Genomic DNA, 13,293 nt, shown 5'->3' with positions numbered 1-13,293 from the left:
ATTCTTTACAGCCGAATGGAAAAACTGGTGGAAGCCGACCTCGGCTAACATCAGTTTGGATTCCGCAGAAATGTTGGAACACGTGAGGCAATACTGACCCTACGACTTATCTTAGAAGCTAGATTAAGGAAAGGCAAACCTACGTTTCTGGCATTTGTAGACTTAGAGATAACTTTTGACGATGTTTACTGGAATACTCTCTTTCAAATTCTAAAGGTGGCAGGGGTAAAATACAGGGAGCGTAAAGCTATTTATAATTTGTACAGAAACCAGATGGCAGTTATAAGAGTCGAGGGGCATGAAAGGGAAGCAGCGGTTGGGAAGGAAGTGAGACAGGGTTGTAGCCTGTCCCCGTGTTGTTCAATCTGTATATTGAGCAAGCAGTAAAGGAAACAAAAGAAAAATTCGGAGTAGGTATTAAAGTCCATGGAGAAGAAATAAAAACGTTGAGGTTCGCCGATGAAATTGTAATTCTGTCAGAGACAGCAAAGGACTTGGAAGAGCAGTTGAGCGGAATGGACGGTGTCTTGAAAGGAGGATATAATATGAACATCAACAAAAGCAAAACGAGGATACTGGAATGTAGTCGAATTAAGTCGGGCGATGTGGAGGGAATTAGATTAGGAACTGAGACACTTAAAGTAGTAAAGGAGTTTTGCTACTTGGGGAGCAAAATAACTGATGATGGTCGAAGTAGAGAGGATATAAAATGTAGACTGGCAATGGCAAGGAAAGTGTTTCTGAAGAAGAGAAATTTGTTAACATCGAGTATTGATTTAAGTGTCAGGAAGTCGTTTCTGAAAGTATTTGTATGGAGTGTAGCCATGAATTGAAGTGAAACATGGGCGATAAATAGTTTAGACAAGAAGAGAATAGAAGCTTTCGAAATGTGGTGCTACAGAAGAATGCTGAAGATTAGATGGGTAGATCACATAACTAATGAGGAGGTATTGAATAGGATTGGGGAGAAGAGGAGTTTGTGGCAGAACTTGACTAGAAGACGGGATCGGTTGGTAGGTCATGTTCTGAGGCATCAAGGGATCACCAATTTAGTATTGGAGGACAGCGTGGAGGGTAAAAATCGTAGAGGGAGACCAAGAGATGAATACACCAAGCAGTTTCAGAAGGATGTAGGTTGTAGTAGGTACTGGGAGATGAAGAAGCTTGCACAGGATAGAGTACATGGAGAGCTGCATCAAACTAGTCTCAGGACTGAAGACCACAACAACAACAACAACAACAACCATCACATAATGAACATTTTATCAGTGGTTGTTTTATTTATCGCTTTCAAAATGTGGTTGGTTATTCAAAGTTATTCGGTAAACAAATCAGTGTATCTGTTTTTTAATGTCAGTCTTTGAACTCTCACAACTATTTTTGTTAAAATTGATGTGCTGATGTGTATGGCACACAGCAACGTTTATTTCATACTCGTTTAAACAAATCTGACAGCCATCCACTGTGAAAAATTTTGTACCACAGGGACTTGTGTTATAGTACGTACAAAGTCTGCGGCAAATTTCATCCTTTTATCTGAAATCGTTCAACAGAACACGCTCCTTTTACACTGAAAAGTGAAAGTTGCGGGAAAGCAGAAAAAAGATTAAATAAGTACCGTCATGTTGGCTATGGCCATACAGTTAGGCTCTTTATTCTTCATGTATCTCTTTTCTTCTGTCAAAGTTGCGGGAAAGCAGAAAAAAGATTAAATAAGTAGCGTCATGTTGGCTATGGCCATGCAGTTAGGCTCTTTATTCTTCATGTATCTCTTTTCTTCTAGTCTGATCGTTCTGGTGTGGCCTTTTGGCAATACCCTTCACTAACATTTCAGAACTAGTAATACGCATTTCACCAATTTTCTCCAATAGGTTTTGGGTGAAGAAGCCTACAACAAATCCTAGTCTCATAAAGGTCCTGATCCTTCCAATGTTACCATCATTCAACACCAGATACGCGTCATATGAGGAAATTCTAACAATAGTAGGTGAACAAAATGTTGTTTATGGGTGTCGCTTTCAAACGAGGTTATTAAAGCTTTCGTTAGGGTTGTGTGCATTTCATTTCTTTAATAAATAGTAATTAATCGCATCGTAAACTGGCTCACAGCTTCCTATACTATACAGATGTCTTCTCTGGTGGCAGGAGATAATAAAACATAGCACAAAGTCGTGTAGAAAATGGGGTGTGGCATTTGGTATTGGTTGAAACATGATGGTTTTTACATTATTTGTAGCACGAATCAAACTCTCGAATATTGGAGACAATATTTCTAATATGCTACAGAACTTTCTGGCGGTAAAAAAAAATCCTGTATTTTTTACTCTTCACATAACAGGTATTAGCTGGAGCAAGTTATTTTAAATTCACACCCTTCTGCGCGCTCTTCGCTTATTGGCTGTTGTTTTAAGGTCGTACCTGTACAACTGTGAATTTGCGACCAACGGTTGCTCCCGTGTACCGAATGAAGTTTAACAACAGGGACTGTCGAGAAGAGCAATACGGCGAGTAATACTGACGACGTGTGCAGTTGGGAGGCTTTACCATGAAGAGGCCCCCAGGTTGGTGCCTGCACTGCTCTGTGGCGAGGAGCTGCCCGCCGCACAGGGCGAGCGTATCGCCTCACCAGGAATGCCTGTGCCCCCTCACGCACGCACATCAAAGTGCAGGAGAGATAAGGCTCGGTATCGGCAGCCCGCGCCGGCTGGCTCAGGCCCTGCAACGCTGCCTCATCGCTGCGATACGCTTCTCTACGCCGCACCGCTACCGAAGCGGAGCTTCTACATCCGCATCTCGTCCGCAAGCCGCCTTACTGTGTTTGGCGGGCGGTACTTCTGGTACAGTTGCCACTGCCCCCTCTCCCCTCTTCCGTTCGCGAATGGTGTGCGGGAAGAGCGACTGCCCATAAATCTCTGCACGAGCTCAGATTTCTCCGCTTTTTCCGCCCTGGTCGTATCGCGAGCTACAGGGGTTGGACAAGAGTATGAAAACATCAAAATCACAACACATTATCAGCCTAATACGGCGCAGAAAAACCGTTGGCACTCAGAACAGCGTCCAGTCCTCCCGGAGTGGATAAATAAAAATCCTCCACAAGGAATCTTATATCACTGTCACTGCAAACCAGTGGCAATTACAGGTATTGGTCATGGAGGTGGATAAGGACCACGCTCTCTTCTCTTCAAGGTAAACCAATGAAGCTCAATAATATTGACATCTGGTGTCTGTGGTGTACAGGGGAGATGCGACAGTTGATCCTCGTGCTCACGAAACCAGTCCTGGACGATGTGAGCTGTGCGAGCAGGGGCCCTGTCGTCTTGGATCGCAACCTCACCGTCGAGAAATACAACATTGTACCGCAGTTTGGATAATATCATCCAAAATGATCACGTAATACTTGGCAGTGATGTGACCCTGCAGAGTAAACACGGAGTCCATTGAATACCACGCTACGGCTGTCCATATCATAAAAGACGCCAGCCATGTTTCACTTTTGGGATGTAAACTCGCCCGGGAGTTGGAAACTGTGAATCCAAGGCGTCCCACCAAATGATACACTTCAAATTTTCCATAGCCCACTTGTTATGGCTTCGGCACCACGTTTTCTTGTTACGAGCATCTGCATCACAGACTAGTTTTGGAATTCAAGCTCGCGCTGTAGTTCCCTACTTATGGAGCTCCCTTCGTTTGTTGTGGTGATGACAGGGTTCGCCAGTGCAGCATTCAGTTCTGCAGTGACGCCTGCAGCTGTCATAGTCCAATTTTTTTCCCCAATTTTCTTCAATGACCGTCCGTCACGATCAGTCAACACACCCTCGTCCGCTTTGTGACTTAACGGATGATCTCTATCCGTTTTCCCTGTATGCGGCATAAATCTTCGATACGGTGCCTCTTGAAACAACACCAAACACTTCGGCTGCCTTGGTTACGTAAGCACTCACCATATGACACATCATCGTCTAGCATTGCTTTTCTCAACAGTAGTTGTCGAAACCAGCATTATTTTTCGAATTTTGGACAGGTGAATATTATCTCAGTTGCTTTTCTGAAAACTTTAGTAAAATTTTATACACAGTATGCCGTATCTCAAGCTAAAATTTATGACAATGAATTACTTTATAAAATGTTTTAGTCTCTATGTAATAATCGATAAGTACTAGTTCTAAATGTACAGTTAAAATTATTATTTTTTAGAAACATTTGAAATTACGAGCTATTGACACATTTAAAATTTTTATTACTTATTACGTAACCAACAAACAGACAATAGGAAGGGTGATTTCCGATGAAGAAAGAAGGATGAGATCCGAGAGAATGAAGAAGTACTGGGATGACAGGAAACTGAAAGAATCTTTGTATAAAGTTGACTGGAGTCGTCCAATGAAGGCCATAAAATGTAAATAATAATAATAATAAATAACGCAACCTTGTACTGTTTACTATGTTTATTTCTGGATTCATTTATGAAATAATAATCGAAATGAATAATGTAACGGAAACCAGTAGAAATTCATTTGTTAAGAAAAATTGTGAATCCTTTGGAATACGGTTATTTCCGTAGAGTATGAGAGTCGTAAGCTTGCCTCTGATATGATCGGCCATATTTTTGTAGTTTTGAGCGAATAATGTAATTTCGGTTTTGTTCATGTGAAAAATCTAAATATTGTATGATATACTAAAATTAGAGAAAATATATTTACGTGGAAAATGCCGCAGCAACAATCTTGACATTAATTTAGTTCAAACCAACGGTAAGGACCTAATGTGAGGTTTTCAGATTCAAGAATCAGACCGCTAGACAAGAAAACTGCAGCCATCTCAACATGACAGGCTAAGTAAACTTGAGAGTTTAGTGCAATCTTCGCTCCTCTTAAATATTCATAAAGGAATTTGCTAATTAATTACTTGGACTGGACACTGTTTAATGTGGACAAGAGATGTAAACAGGAAGGAGGCGGGAGATTACACCACGAACAGTGTGCCCACGCTCAAATGCACTATGCTCCGACGTGAAGCACTCACAGCTACACAGAACACTGTTCTGACCACGACTGACACTTTCAATGCATTGTGGACAATGTAACGGTACCGTTAGTGGTCAGAACAGCGCAACCTGCAGCCTTGGCTAGTCTGCACTTATAATCAAGCTGTGTTTCCATAAGTTTGTCCAACTCCTGTATACACGGAAGGAAATAATATGTTGCCCGATTATTCCTCGAAATACGCTCTTGGACTGCATAAAGCGTCTCGTACTGTCTGACACCGGCGTCTGATAAACAACTATGGTCGCGCGGAGTGACGGCGCAGTTTGAGGCGCCCTGTCACGGAATGCGCGGCCTCTCCCGCCGGAGGTTCCAGTCCTCTCTTGGGCATGGGCGTGGGTGTTGTTCTTAGCATAAGATAGTTTAAGTAGTGTGGAAGTCTAGAGACCGATGACCTCAGCAGTTGGTCCCTTAGGAATTCACACACACATTAACAGCTATATCATGGTCTTTTGCTTATTAAACGAAACCTGTGACCCAACGAATCGGTCGTCTTTGGATCTTCTCTATCTCCTCTATCAGTCCTACCTGGTAAGGGTCCTAGATTGACTAGCAATATTCAGGATTCGGTCGAACAAAGCTTTCGTAAGCTACTTGAAACAAACAAGTTTATTCCGATGGCTGTTATTCATTTCTATTCTACTTTATTTTGTGTACTGCGACTCTTCGGCTGTGTAGCCATTTTCAAGCAAAATATTTAACCGATTAATCACGTATGTTTTTGGTTACAGTCATATGATTTGATGGGCACTCCATGAACCACATTGGAGACAGGGGGGGCGGAGGATATTGTCCTCACCTTCTAACACCAGAAGTTGAACATATTTTCGCACCGTCACTCATGTTAACGGGTCAGACATTTTGTTTAATAATGGCTACACAGTCAAAACGTCGTAGCACACAAAAATAAAACGGAAATGATTAACAAGCAGTGCAGGGAACTTATTTCTTCCATGAATTTTATCAAGGCAGCGGACGCTGCTGCGACTAAACTATTTGTGTAAGCTACCGTACGTCTTTCGCTGATGATTAACGTTACTGTAAGATTCTTGGAACGAATCTCAACGAGGCATCCGCTTTCTCTGCAACTCGGTTCGTGTGGATTCTCCCTAGTATTTTATGGTCGTCACTGCTTCTAGTGATTGCTCGACAACAATATAATAGAAGTATAATGAATCTTTCCGCCAATTTATCCGCAATAGGTTTTATGGTCAACTAATTGTGTCGATTATGTTGTGTGTGAATCGTTGATTGCTTATTTCGTGAGCGCACGAGTTTGTGACGACTGTGGTTTTGCCATTTTAACTAATGCTAAATTCAGGAATACAACAGCTGGCATCCTTTCTGAAATTTCGACTACTTCACATAACAGTCAGTTTGATCGTGAATATCTTAGTCATACGTCTAACAACCCATTCAGTCAACAGCCCTGCTTAATTTCTAAAATTTTAGGTGCGGGAACGCACTATCACCCCGTACTCCAGCCACAAGTTTCGATTTTTTAAAACTTGTGATAAAACTTACAATGATACTCTTTTTTACAAAATAAGGTTCTGAAATTCAGGTTTTAAATTCATCTTCTTATAATCAAAACAACAAAACCCCCAACTTTCGTATAAAAAACAGACGCTACAGTCTGCCCCAAAGCTGCGTCACTTTGCTCCGTAGTTTTCTGCTCGTTACATGCCGGCCCAAGTCGGTACTCTTCGTGACTATAGCGTCATGCTTTCAACTGCTGCCAGCCGCAACGTTCATATAGTTGCGCTGTAGCTGCTCGCTGAGCATACGTCGAATATCTGTTAATAATGCATTAAACCATGAATGACGAAGATATGCCTGGTCCATCGGGGTAAGTAAAATTCAGACTTCGCGAAGAGTCAGGAAAAACAGATCACAATGAGACATGAGACAAGGAGTTAGATGTTAGTAAATGGTTTAAATGTCATTTGTCTTCTAGTCATTTAGTTGTATTACAACTGAAGTCATTGCCGGAAATAAGTGACTCATTTGAACACGATCGTTCCTATAATACTTGTTCACGAGACGTTATTCCGTGTGCCATTTGTACCATAGCAGCTGATCCGTGTGTGGCACCTCAGTTGGTAGCAATGGAAGATAGAAGAAAAACATTACCCTCTCTCCTCCTTGTTAAGTTATGTCATGTTATGTTAACCGGGGACCTAGAAACGACGGAGAGGCTTCGTCCTCGCCGCAGCGGTCCCCAACCCCACGACGAATACCGTAGTCCACTTCACCCCTCCGCCGCCCCACACCGAACCCAGGGTTATTGTGCGGTTCGGACCCCGGTGGACCCCCCAGGGAACGTCTCACACCAGACGAGTGTAACCCCTATGTTTGCGTGGTAGAGTAATGGTAGTGTACGCGTACGTGGAGAAGTTGTTTGCGCAGCAATCGCCGACATAGTGTAGCTGAGGCGGAATAAGGGGAACCAGCCTGCATTTGCCGAGGCAGATGGAAAACCGCCTAAAACCATCCATAGACTGGCCGGTTCACCGTACCTCGACACAAATCCGCGGGGCGGATTCGTGCCGGGGACCAGGCGCTCCTTCCCGCCCCGAAAGCCGTACATTAGACCGCACGGCTAACCGGGCGGGCTCTCTCCTTCTTACTCATTCCAAGGCCCTACCCACTGCATCACGTTGGTCAGCTATCGTCACGTTCATTGCCATCGGCGCCGTGGTAAATTATAGTTACGTTGTGGTTTAATACATGTGCACTATTTTAAATCTCCTGTGCCGACTTGTTCCAGTGAGTTAGAAAAAAATCATTGCGAGATGCGTGAACGCCGTCCCGCCCGAAATCAAGCCCTGGCCAACAGTACCAGATCAGTATCCGACGCTTCGATTTCCACTGTGCTCGGAGTACTACTTGGGGAGTAGACACTACGTCAGTGCAGCTTACAGAACTCTGCGATATTTTCTACTGCGTTCAGATCCAACTGCGTCGCCCATATTGACTGCAGTTTCAATTCAGATGGGGCCATGGCCGAGAACAAACTGGTAACATTGTTGGGGGAAGTTTATGATTACGCAACGACAATAAAACCATCGTAATACGCTAGTCAGAGGAAGTAACTGAATGCAGACAACGAAACACAACAGAGCTACGCTGCCAATGAAGTCTACTAGTAGTCTGTCCGGTCACTGCAGCGGCTTGCCATGCGAAGAGGCCCTGGTTCGATTCCCGGCCGAAGATTTTCCTTGCTCGGGGACTGGGAGCTGTGTTGTCCTTACTTTCGTATTGTCGCAATTGACATACACTAATTAGATGGCTGTATTGGAACGCACCAAAACCTAAGAAATAGAAAATAGGGCAGTATTTTTCACGCGGTGTGGAAGAAACGGAGCGTACCTTGAGCCTGGCGTTGTCCGCGAGCGCGCGGCCCGCCCTCTGGCAGGCGGCCGCCAGCTTGTCGTCGGGCGAGCCGGCCATGGCGCGCAGCTCCTCCTCCAGCGCCGCCTGCGCCTTCCGCGCGCCCCCGCCGCCTCCGCTGCCCCCGCCCCCACCGCTGCCGCTCTTCTTCTTCTGCATGCCCGCAGCCGACTTCGGCTGCAACAACCGACACCACTAGTCACGCATCCGCTGTCACCTGACTTCGCCTTGCGTGCAATGGACAAATAGATGGCATTCACAAAGAGCAAAGATTTTTTTCTGTTTTTTTGTTTTTTGTTTTTTGGATTTGAGGTCCACCAGTTACGCAAAACACCGTTTCTCTCAGTACCCAAGCACGTTTCGGCACCACTGTGCTATCATCAGCGGGTTTTCGTTTTTATTTGTTCTGCAACGTGAACATTTTTGTTACATGATTATAAAATTATGTACATTTTTAGTTCAAACAACAGACCGTATCTTTTTGTAAATACTTTTACATTTAGTGAGCGTGAATTTTCTGGACCACTTTTGTGTTAATTATTACAGGTAGCTTGTCATCTGCAACCAAACGATGTTGATGTTAACCTATCTTCTAGAGTGTAATTTAGTTTTCACGATGTTTTCGCGCCTATTTTCGTATTTACTTACGTTTTCGTGTGCCAAGAACTTCCATTCTCCGCATCATGCTGAGATGTTGAGGTGCATACGTAGCTACAACAAGTATTTTCCACAAATAACGTAGTAAAACGCTTTTCACTACACCAGAACACAGTGTGATTGTGGTTTGTTATGTGTCCCAGCCCAGTCAGTGTTCATTTGTTCACCAGAGGGTTGGCGCCAAATTTGAATTTTATTTGCATTTTATCTTTGTGTGTGTGTGTGTGTGTGTGTGTGTGTGTGTGTGTGTGTGTGTTTGTTGTCTTTTGTATGGTATTACTATTTGTGTGCAAATGGTGCTTCTTTGCAGATTTTAGTGTATTTATTTTTCGTTTGTGTGTGTGTGTGTGTGTGTGTGTGTGTGTGTGTGTGTGTGTATGTGTGTGTGTGTGTGTATGTTGTGTAAACTTTATCTGTTTGTGCTTTTTTTATTTGTAGAGTTTCTTTAATGTGTTAAATAATGTGCCCTTGTAGAGTGTAGTGTATTCCTTTAAGATCTGTTTTCCTTCCGCTATTGCCTTCTGTATATGGAAGTTTTCCTCAACGGTCAGTTTCCTGTATAGGCTGGGCTGGGTTTTAGTATTCTTAAGTCTGTTTCTATTGTGGTTGGGTGGTGGTTGTTGGCTATAAGGTGGTCAGCAAATGTGCTATGGGACCTGTTGCTTTTTAAAGCTCTGAGCTTATAATCATGTAACAAAAAACACGTTTGGGTACTGAGAAAAACGGTGTTTTGTAACAGGCGGACCTCAAATCCCAAAAATTTTAACTGCAAACACGGCCAATACAAGCAGCTGCAAATCAAAACATGGAAGCAAAGATATTATTTAACATCCAACAGTGGAATATCTCTCGGCCAAGTATTGTGCCCTCTCAAGCCCCATTTCTACACGATCGACTCTCTTGTCTCAATCGACTACTCGAGACAAGTGAGTCTACCGCAGCGCCCGTAGCGTTTTATTCCTGTATTGTATCTCGTCTGTTCAGAGCGGTCATTTTCGCTTACACGCTTAGCGCCAAAATCGGTACAAGTCAGCGCCAAAATCGAGGTTGTTCTGAGAGCTGTCTGCAACGCAGTTTGACATCTGAACTATGACTGTGACTGTGAGGGTATAGCGACTATCCTTTTCATGAAAAAACTTGAAATATAGTAACAAAATGTAGCAACAAACAATGATAATAGAGTGTATTAAGGACCAAAGGTGAATTCATAGTGGAGGTACTTGTCAAGGTCGCGTGGAAAATTCTTTACACTCCTGAGAAATGAAAGCATATGAAAAATTTCATCCAAATATTTCATGGCATAGTATACATAAATTTGATTGAGAAAATATATACTTGCGAACACTTGAAACAATATCTGGAGCGCTGTAAATAGTGTCTTTTTCTATATTCTCTGCAACTTGTTTTCTTGCTAAGATCCAAATAATATCGAAAGTTATTTTTCTACGATATTGCAGAGGTTGTGTTATACCGCATTACGATGTTATGTTCCTACGGAAACGTGTGCATGCATTTTCGTAATACGGAATAACACAGTCACGGCAATATCGTATTCATCTGCCGACAAATGCAAGTACGTAGAATTTGTTGCGTCCTGTGTGACAGGTAACTCACGGTGCCACTACAGAATGTCACGAGGTGAGGCGTGACCTTAGTTGCATGTATGAACCTGGCTTTAGTGCCGTAACAATAGACTTAACTAATTTTCGGTTCTTTGCAGACAAACTTATGAAGGACTTTGCTGGATTTTATTACAGAGAAATGGACATTGGAATAATTCTGCAATAAAAATGAGATATTAAAACAGATGTAATACAAGAAATATTGTTTTATGCTGAAAAGAAAGAAAGACTATTTGCAGTTGTGAAACATTTGTAATCGACTTGTTAATATTTTCACTCTTTTTCATTCATCCATACTGCAGCCTGCTATTTTTTTTGAACACTTCATCAGTGCAATTTGGCAAGAAAGCCACCTTCTGTAAGTGTCACAGTCTGGTTACTGCTGTAGGAATCAAGGGGGCCTGGTGAATGGCATAGCGTCATCCAGCCCCCAGTTTTGTTTAGCCGATTTGCTCCCACAGCATTACCTGTACATACAAAATATTCTGCAATAACGGGCATGTTTTAAGTATCATTTCAAACTTAGTGTGCCGTATGACGACGTAACGTGTCAAAATTTTTTTGCAGCGCAACAAAGTTCTTAACAGGTTTTCGTCTTATTCATAAATATGTCTATCGTCAGCGTGCTTTAAAAACGTTTTGCCCTAAGCATTAACACATTTATGTAGCGAAAATAACTGTCAACATTAATAAGACTCGCTCCTGCAATAATACAGGGCTATTACAAATGATTGAAGCGATTTCATAAATTCACTGTAGCTCCATTCATTGACATATGGTCACGACACACTACAGATACGTAGAAAAACTCAAAGTTTTGTTCGGCTGAAGCCGCACTTCAGGTTTCTGCCGCCAGAGCGCTCGAGAGCGCAGTGAGACAAAATGGCGACAGGAGCCGAGAAAGTGTATGTCGTGCTTGAAATGCACTCAGATCAGTCAGTCATAACAGTGCAACGACACTTCAGGACGAAGTTCAACAAAGATCCACCAACTGCTAACTCCATTCGGCGATGGTATGCGCACTTTAAAGCTTCTGGGTGCCTCTGTAAGGGGAAATCAACGGGTGAGCCTGCAGTGAGCGAAGAAACGGTTGAACGCGTGCGGGCAAGTTTCACGCCTAGCCCGCGGAAGTCGACGAATAAAGCAAGCAGGGAGCTAAACGTACCACAGCCGACGGTTTGGAAAATCTTACGGAAAAGGCTAAAGCAGAAGTCTTACCGTTTACAATTGCTACAAGCCCTGACACCCGATGACAAAGTCAAACGTTTTGAATTTTCGGCCCGGTTGCAACAGCTCATGGAAGAGGATGCGTTCAGTGCGAAACTTGTTTTCAGTCATGAAGCAACATTTTTTCTTAATGGTGAAGTGAACAGACACAATGTGCGAATCTGGGCGGTAGAGAATCCTCACGCATTCGTGCAGCAAATTCGCAATTCACCAAAAGTTAACGTGTTTTGTGCAATCTCACGGTTTAAAGTTTACGGCCCCTTTTTCTTCTGCGAAAAAAAACGGTACAGGACACGTGTATCTGGACATGCTGGAAAATTGGCTCATGCCACAACTCGAGACCGACAGCGCCGACTTCATCTTTCAACAGGATGGTGCTCCACCGCACTTCCATCATGATGTTCGGCATTTCTTAAACAGGAGATTGGAAAACCGATGGATCGGTCGTGGTGGAGATCATGATCAGCAATTCATGTCATGGCCTCCATGCTCTCCCGACTTAATCCCATGCAATTTCTTTCTGTGGGGTTATGTGAAATATTCAGTGTTTAAACCTCCTCTACCAAGAAACGTGCCAGAACTGCGAGGTCGCATCAACGATGCTTTCGATCTCATCGATGGGGACATGCTGCACCGAGTGTGGGAGGAACTTGATTATCGGCTTGATGTCTGCCGAATCACTAAAGGCGCACATATCGAACATTTGTGAATGCCTAAAAAAACTTTTTGAGTTTTAGTATGTGTGTGCAAAGCATTGTGAAAATATCTCGAATAATAAAGTTATTGTAGAGCTGTGAAATTGCTTCAATCATTTGTGATAACCCTGTAAATAGCGTCACGCAGTATCAGACACTGTTTATGGCACACTCTATGGTCACCAAGTATGTTGTATAAGTACTCACAAGTGAACATAGAAGATAAATAATTATTGTAAAGAAATACGTAGAAAATGAAAAAAATATTGAAGAAGAGTAACACATAAGGTCAGACGAAGATAGTAAGTAGCTTACTTGCATGCAGAAGGGTAAAACACCTTACTACAAGTACCATGCATGTCTAAAGCATTTTCCTATTGTCCACTTGCTGTCTGACTCCAATTTCAGATTCTTACAGTATGATAAACCTCATCCAGATATTTACCGGTTTCACAATACACAACGATTACACCATCACATGCCTACTTTTAGCTGTAGTTACATTTCCACCATATTAAGTAGCCAAACTCTTCGTAAACAAACTTACAAAAAAAACAGTTCCCAAATTCACCACAAAATTTGCACAATGCTCTTGAGACTTCAGAAAACATGATTCATATATTTACATACCGGGCGGCGAAAACGGCGACAAAAGAC

General features: G+C 42.8%; 1 protein-coding gene across 1 annotated transcript in view; it reads right to left on the bottom strand.

Annotated features, from left to right (window-relative positions):
• LOC124576608 (alpha-taxilin) overlaps positions 1-13,293 on the bottom strand; it is a 242,828-nt gene that overhangs the window by 38,831 nt on the left and 190,704 nt on the right. The window contains exon 2 of the mRNA XM_047131212.1: positions 8,415-8,612. Coding sequence (XP_046987168.1) covers positions 8,415-8,612 — 198 coding nt within the window. The remainder of the gene's footprint in view (positions 1-8,414; positions 8,613-13,293) is intronic.

This window comes from Schistocerca americana, chromosome 1, assembly GCF_021461395.2.
Source record: "Schistocerca americana isolate TAMUIC-IGC-003095 chromosome 1, iqSchAmer2.1, whole genome shotgun sequence".
Classification (NCBI taxonomy): Eukaryota; Metazoa; Arthropoda; class Insecta; order Orthoptera; family Acrididae; genus Schistocerca; species Schistocerca americana.
Note: the sequence above shows the minus strand (reverse complement) of the source record. Positions and strands in the feature narration are given on the sequence as shown.